This window comes from Sinocyclocheilus anshuiensis, unplaced genomic scaffold, assembly GCF_001515605.1.
Source record: "Sinocyclocheilus anshuiensis isolate Anshui unplaced genomic scaffold, SAMN03320099.WGS_v1.1 scaffold1836, whole genome shotgun sequence".
NCBI lineage: Eukaryota > Metazoa > Chordata > Actinopteri > Cypriniformes > Cyprinidae > Sinocyclocheilus > Sinocyclocheilus anshuiensis.
The window spans coordinates 25,896-33,773 of NW_015555949.1; the positions used below are offsets into that span (position 1 = coordinate 25,896).

General features: G+C 36.0%; 1 protein-coding gene across 3 annotated transcripts in view; it reads right to left on the reverse strand.

Annotated features, from left to right (window-relative positions):
- The window catches only part of LOC107675981 (protein kinase C theta type-like), a 23,611-nt gene that overhangs the window by 3,923 nt on the left and 11,810 nt on the right, over positions 1–7,878 (reverse strand). For 2 of the 3 annotated variants that reach the window (XM_016470499.1, XM_016470497.1), the window contains 6 exons: positions 5,538–5,569; positions 5,345–5,430; positions 4,796–4,925; positions 3,786–3,895; positions 2,467–2,605; positions 1,567–1,724 (listed from right to left, as the gene is read on the reverse strand). In XM_016470499.1, the coding sequence (XP_016325985.1) occupies positions 1,567–1,724; positions 2,467–2,605; positions 3,786–3,895; positions 4,796–4,925; positions 5,345–5,430; positions 5,538–5,569 (655 nt within the window). The remainder of the gene's footprint in view (positions 1–1,566; positions 1,725–2,466; positions 2,606–3,785; positions 3,896–4,795; positions 4,926–5,344; positions 5,431–5,537; positions 5,570–7,878) is intronic. The other variant, XM_016470498.1, reaches the window with a different exon arrangement.

Genomic DNA, 7,878 nt, shown 5'->3' on the forward strand with positions numbered 1-7,878 from the left:
TTCGACCTCACTGATTGGAGTGTTTTTGAAGCTGCTGCCACCGATCTGGACGAGCTCACATAGACTGTAACATCATATATCAGTTTCTGTGAAGACTTGTGCTTTCCTACCAGGACTCATTTAACCTACAACAATGACAAACCATAGTTCACTGCAAATTTCCAGTGACCCTGCTTCAGTGTGGAAAGGTCACCAATTACAAGACACCATCCCCCAGCACTGTGGAGAATCAGCAACTGGCAGACGATCTGAACGAGTTCTACTGCAGGTTTGAAAAAAACACCCCACACCCGCCCTGAACACCTCTCCACACAACCATTCACACCTCCAGCAACCCCCCTCTCCCCACACCTGCAATTCAGATCAGCGAAGACGAGGTGCGCCAGGTCTTGCACCCCCTGCAGTTTGCCTACTGAGCAAACAGGTCTGTAGATGATGCAGTCAGCATGGGACTGCACTACATCCTGCAACACCTAGACAGACCAGGGTCTAATGTGAGGATCCTGTTTGTGGATTTCAGCTCGACTGTCAACACCATCATCCCAAACCTCCTCCTGTCCAAACTAACTCAGCTATCATTGCCCACCTCTGTCTGTCAGTGGATCACCAGCTTCCTGACAGACAGGCAGCAGCTAGTAAAGCTGGGAAAATTCTCATCCAGCACCCGTACGCTCAGCACTGGCGCTGCCCAGGGTTGCATCCTCTCCCCACTGCTCTTCTCCCTCTACACCAATGACTGCACATCTAAAGACCCCTCTGTCAAGCTCCTGAAGTTTGCAGATGACACTACAGTCATCGGCCTCATCCAGGATGGAGACGAGTCTGCTTACAGACAGGAGGTTAAAGAGCTGGCTGTCTGGTGCAGTCACAACAACCTGGAGCTGAACACGCTCGACTTCAAGAGGAACCCCCCTGCTCTCCCCCCAATCACCATCATGGACAGCACTGTAACGACAGTGGAGACATTCAGGTTCCTGGACACCACAATTTCTCAGGACCTGAAGTGGGACACTCACATTAAGTCCATTGTTAAAAAGGCCCATCAGAGGTTGTACTTCCTTCGCCAGCTGAGGAAGTTCAAGTACTACTCCGCCATCATTGAATCCGTCCTCATATTGTATATTATTCTTTTTATTATCTGCGTCCTGTCTTGTCACTGTCATTCTGTTGCACTGTGGAGCTTCTGTCACTAAAACAAATTCCTCGTATGTGTAAACATACCTGGCAGTAAAGCTCATTCTGATTCTGATTCTAAAGGTTTAAAAAATCTGTGTATAGCAGAGCTATGATTTTATGCCAGTTCCTTAAATTATTAAAAACATGTATCCAAATTGGCCAGGTAATAGTATTGCAAACAATTACCATGTTTAGTTTCATTACGGCAAAGTTTTGCCAAGATTGTTTAATTTCTTGTTTGGCATCCTCACAGTAGTATTCAAATGTTATTCACTGAAGGTTTGTTATTTATATCGGTTTGACCCATTTCAAAAGTTAGTATATACTGTAGTTTAAATGGAAATTCACTGCTGTGATGTGTTTGCTGGGAGTTGAATACACTATTCCTACCTTTCCAAAGCTTCCCTTGCCCAGCATCTTATGCAGAGTAAAATGATCTAGGTTGAATTTGTGATGCTCTTTGCGTGTGGTGGTGTACAGGGGTTCAGACTGTTCAAGACTTGGCCTGCGGCCCTCAGCCGGAGTGTCCCATGAAATACCTTGATGCTCTGTAGGGAGGATAGAAGAACATTTGGACATAAATGGATTGAACAGGACAGCATTAATCCATCCAAAATGTAAGCAAATCTTAGAAAGGCAAAATTGTAGGCACCGTAAGTGTGCCTCGGATGCGAAGTCTGTTCCAAATGGTAGAAAGTAAAATTAAACTTAATAAGTCATTCTGGCCAAATGGTAAGACCGTACCTCACACATCTTTATCAGATAAGGCAAGTCCTGAATGCTCAGTTATGGTGGATTATATCAGAGAATGTTACAGAATGTTACATCTAATACTGTAAAATATCATCAGAAAATAGTCCCATCTAATTAAAATGGAATGTTTTACCCATTGTTTTTGGGTGCTATATAATTTTTGTGCTTATGACATTGTTAGGAACATGCTAACGTAAAACTCCACTGGAATCAACTGTTACTTGAGCTTTGAAGCGAATTCAGTGCCCACTTCCTCTCGATCCACTACCTCGTTCCTTATAAGTTCAATTCTGGTCATTTCCAGAGAGGGAATGTTTCTGAAAGAATTTTGGCAATGTTAAAACCCTAGAAATGATCAACTCCCAATGTAGTCCCAATGAACTTAATACTGAACTCTGTGGCTGACTGAGACAGACTTCACATCTCTCTTTCTGAAGTAATTTGATTAAATCAAATTAATCTTTAGTTAGTAGCAAGTTCGACACTCAAATCTATTCAGAATTGTGAATATGTTGTTTTTGTGCATGTTATATTTACCTTTGCGTGGTAGAGGGGGTGCAGGCGTGAGGGGTGAAATTGGTAAGTGGCCTGAAGGCTCTCTAGTGACCCCTGCCTGACTTACGCCCACTGGACCCTCTCGACCAACAATCTCATTATCCCGCGAGCTGCGAGCCTGCTATGGAAAGAAACGTACACATAGATCAGATTAAACATCCTGCACCACATGATAATGCAGGTCATTCATGCCATTCAGTCTTTGTCACATTGTGTTCAGCTGTGTACTATGTTGAGTTAGACAAAAAACATACTCTATAGCATTTCTAGCCTGTGGTCCGATTGTACATAACTGCCATTTTTGCTTTATTTTGCATTGCGATGCGCTCAGTAAAAATTTTCATTCAACTTGGCGGACGAGTGTCAACAGATACTCGTCCGTTTATATACTAAAATATAAAGCAAAAGTTGTTACTCTACTTAAAATAGTCTGTTTTACCCAATATTTGTGTGGTATTTATTTTGTATGCTTATTAGAGCATGGCAATGTTAGATTAGCAACAGGCTAATAACAAACTCCATTGGAATAAACTGTGCTTGACTTGAGTCTGTTGCACTATTGGTGTACTAGGAGTGGCTTGTTAAAGAAATAGTTCACCTAAAAAAATGAAAATTCAGTCTTTTACTCACCCTCATGTTGTTTCAAATCTATAGGACTTTCTTTCTTCTGTTGAACAGAAAAGAAAATATTTCGAAGAATGTGGGTAACCAACAGTTGCTTGTCCCCACTGACTTACATAGTATGGGAAAAACACTATGGAAGTCAATGGGGACCAAAAACTGTTTGGTTACCCACATTCTTCAAAATATCTTCTTTTGTGTTTTGCAGAAGAAAGAAATTCACAGGTTTGGAACAACTTGAGGGTGAGTAAATGATGACAGTATTTTCATTTTTGGGGGAACTGTCTCTATTAATGAAAATGCTGGCCATGAAGATCATAACCAACTCCAGTACTCAAGGGGGCGATAGAGTTACGTTCAAATTACGTGCCATTAAACCCATGTGCTATTAAATAGCTTGCTATTAACATGTAGAGTTTAACTAACTTACATTAAAACTGCAGCTGTAAGAGACAACTAAATGTGTGGTCACATTAGCAAAATGTTGACAGAAAACAACAAAAGCTGCCTGAAGAAATATTTTGCCCTAACTCAAAATTCCTGGACATGTAGATTCCTATTGAAATGACTGGACTTCATCCACTAAAATTGACCAAACAACAGTAAATGGCGTGGCAATTGTTACATGCTTGTGTCACGCTGCGTAGCATCTGTGGTTCATAATGTATGTGTCTTCCAACCTGTTGAGTGCTCTCAATCATAGCCAGGGCCTCTGCCATTAACTTCTGGTTGACGCCACAAAGGTTCGCTACTTTCCTCTGACATTTATGGTGAACATTCATGCCACACTCTGCAAGGACAGAAAACACTCAAAACATTAAACTGAAATGGAAGTCTAAAATGTTATGTGGACATTTTAACAAATAAAATTATATAAAATGTGAAAAAACTGAATTTTAGAAACTTGATTTTCGAGTTCTACTCAATTACTTTGCATTGCATTTACTTTGAATTACATTAGTGGTTTTTAACTAAATGTAACTGAATTTTCCATATTTTATACAAATAAAATAGGCCTTACGAATGCTTAGAGCTCATTCTACAAAACAGGCGACATTTGCCTCCTTGATTAAAATATTTTACAAATTAATAGCTCATGGTAAATTTTTATATCTATTATATATCTTAAATAACCCATATAACGTAGTAACTTTATTAAACACTTTGTCTTTATTCTCTTTATTTATATTATTAAAAAGGCCAAGGTTGCACATCAACTCTATTAACAAAATATTTATACCCTTTTAATAATTCACTACTTCTATTGCATACGTCCTAACATATGTATATGTATGTATATATGTTTGTGTTTGTTGTATCATCTCAAGCTAAATAATACATATTTAGTGTTGTCAAACAATTAATCATGATTAATCTCTTCCAAAAACATTTGTTTACAAAATAAATGTGTGTGTACTGTGTATATTTATTATGTATATATAAATACACAAACATACATGTATACACAGTACACACACATATGTTATTTGAACAAAAACTCTTATTTTGGATGTGATTAATCGTGATTAATCATTTGACAGCACTAATTTGAATGTAATAATTACATTATTTAAACACAGTTTTTGATAGAATAGTATAGACATTTACAAAATGGAAAAACACAGAATGATCCTTTCACAGAATGACCCTTAGACATTCATAGTTGGCATGTGGTTGTGTAATGAATCACCTTCACATTTAAGGCCCTGCCGAGCAAGACCCCACAACAAGGTTCCGCAGTGCTCACAGAATGTCGGACTCATGTAGTTATACACTTTAAACCTGTGAGGCATGTCAATCTTAAAACGTTCTTTATGGATCTGAAACACACACATATGCACACACATTTAGTGTAGAACACATACACACACTCACACACCAGGTGACAACAAGAAAATTTGTCCAAAACGTCATTCGTTATTTTCAGCGTGACTCAGTAAAGGTTGGAAAAACTATTTTGTGGCATTTACTAATTACTGAAAGAGAAAGGATTCTGAGACAAAAAGATGATTAATTTTCTTAAATATTTATAATTATGCATTCATCTGCAGATTAATAAAGCTTTGCCGAATCTATAATTAGCCTACAGTTGCACAAAATGTCCAAAGGTCTCTGACTTACTGTAAAATCAGGGCACCAAAACCCTTTTGTGAGTGTTAAGTAACAATAAACAAAACAAAACACTTTGTGTGCTTTATGTAATCGTATAAAAGGGTGATGAAAAGAACCTTGTGTTTACCATGGTTTCTTTACTGTTTATTGCTGAGCCTGTGCATTTGGCGATGACTTTGTCGATACACTTTTTATGGATGGCAGCATTGCATTCTGGGGAAAAAATAGAGAGAAGTGTGTAGGAGGAGTCCTGACAGTGATTCAGTGGAAACTTGTATAGGAACCGCTACAGCAATGAGGATGTGAAAAAAATGACTTACGCCGACACTGATATCCCTGTTTATTCAGGCCCCTGAAATAGGAAAAGAACACGCTAAGAAAAAAAACACATTTATATTTATAATGTTAATATGTTATGTTATATAAATATTAGTAATGTATAATCTAATATAATGTAAGTGCTATTTTTTGCATATAAATATACATACATACATACATACATACCTATCTATCTATCTATCTATCTGTCTATCTATCTATATATATATATATATATATATATGGGCCATAGAAAAGTCAAAGTTAAAAACGTCTTGAAAAAAAAAATTTTTTTCCAAAAAATGTGTATGTATGCAAATTGTATATAATATCTAAGTTACACATTTCTAGTAATTGTGCAGTTAATTCTCATATTGTATTTTCAGAGTTTTGGAATAGTTGCCCTTCCCAAATTTGTCACTACCGAAACAGTAATAATAATTTAATTAGAAGGATTATATTGACCTATTAAGATTTAGCTTACATCTACATTGTAAATATATATATTTTTTGCTATTTTATAAATGTATTCAGAGGTAAATCAGTAACAGTTACATTTCTAACAATATTTCAAGTGTAATTTATGAGATTTGTTGTATTTTGAATCCAATTTTTCTTTGTAAAAGGAAAAAAGTTGATCATACTGAGTTCAAAATTAAGGATTCATTAATTTGAATATACATTGAACCAAAAAACTATCATAACATCTTAGTTGATAATTCAGTACACTTTATTTTTGACAAAACATCCCATGTTTTGGTAGTGACTGCACATTTTCGGTAGTGACAGTAATGCTTTGGTAGCGACCACATCACATTACAGAATTGTAACTTGCATACTAAAACTACAAAAAAAAAACTAAAATACTAAAAAAAAAACGGCATAACTGTACTAAAAAACAATGATAACATGTTTCAGTCGTGACTGTTTCGGTAGGGACAATTTTATGGGATAAAACCCAAAAAAACAAAGATGTCACTACCGAAACTCCACCAAATGTTTCGGTAGTGACAATTTTAGATACTTTTAAACTTATCTCAAAGATGCTAATCAGCACATGGTTAGCTAGCACAGCTCTGAACAGTTGTGTACACATAAAAATTAAATGATATGGAAAAACTTCCAAAAAGTGCGCTTAATTGCAGAAAAAAGGTGTTCGGTAGTGACGTTCCTTAGAGTTACACACAGATTTTCAGGCTTTTGAACACATTTAACTCAAAATGATGGGGCCTATCTACTCACCCTGTATCTACGAGAGAGAGAGAGACATAAATATTTCCTGATCATAAATGTAGGGGTGTAGTTAATTTCAGTCTCAGCCAATGAACTAAAACATACACTGTTTCGGTAGTGACATGGAAAATGCGGGACACATTTTTAACAGAAAGTTTCATAATTTACAAAGAAAATATAAAATAAATATTTTTTTGAACTTCACTTTTTAAAAGAATCAAAAATATATTTTTAAAAACAACAATGGAAAAAAATAAAAAAATTATTTCAATATCATTTTCATAAGTTGAAACTTAGGGGTTAGGGTTCGTGACAGCCACCTCCCAATTGAAAGTACCCAATAAATTATGATTTTATATATATTAAGCTTACTTATATTTTAAATATTATTGTGGGTTTCAATAGAGAATAGAATGATCTTAGTAAACATCTAAGATTTGAATACATAAATGCTTTTTAAATGTGTTTTTTGGTTGTGGGACAGCAGTTTGGACCAATTCTGTAGAATGGCCCATATATATTCTCACCATTATATATCATACACCTATATGTCATAATGTAAATTTGATGTTGAGTACATTTGATAAGATTTATTCTAGTTTAGTATTTTTTTAATGATTGAATGATTGAATGATGTTCTAAAGAGACCATGAAATCAAAGTTCTGTCATGACAACTCTCGGAGGGATTGGCATGGTAATGTACATGACAATGTTAATTTATTTGGTCAAAATAGTGGAGTGTTCCTTTAAATATCGCATGCGATTTATCATGAAGCCCTACTCATAGCAGATCTATACAGGTGGAGCTGGGGAAGGTGGGGGGTTCCTGAAGCAAGCTGCAACTGCTACGGCAAGCACTAGTCATATATTTTCTAGAGTTTCATGCCAGAACTCTGTATTTATACAGTTCACACTTTGTCAGTGCAAAGTATTTTATAGAAAAAAAAAATCTTTGTTTTCATCAAAAGGTTATAACTTTCTCTGCTGATGTAATCAAGGCAATATAGGTGAAAAATATCATTAATCAGTATTTTCCTTGTTAAAGGGGTCATATGATGCTGCTAAAAAGAACATTATTTTGTGTATTTGGTGTAATGAAATGTGTTTAT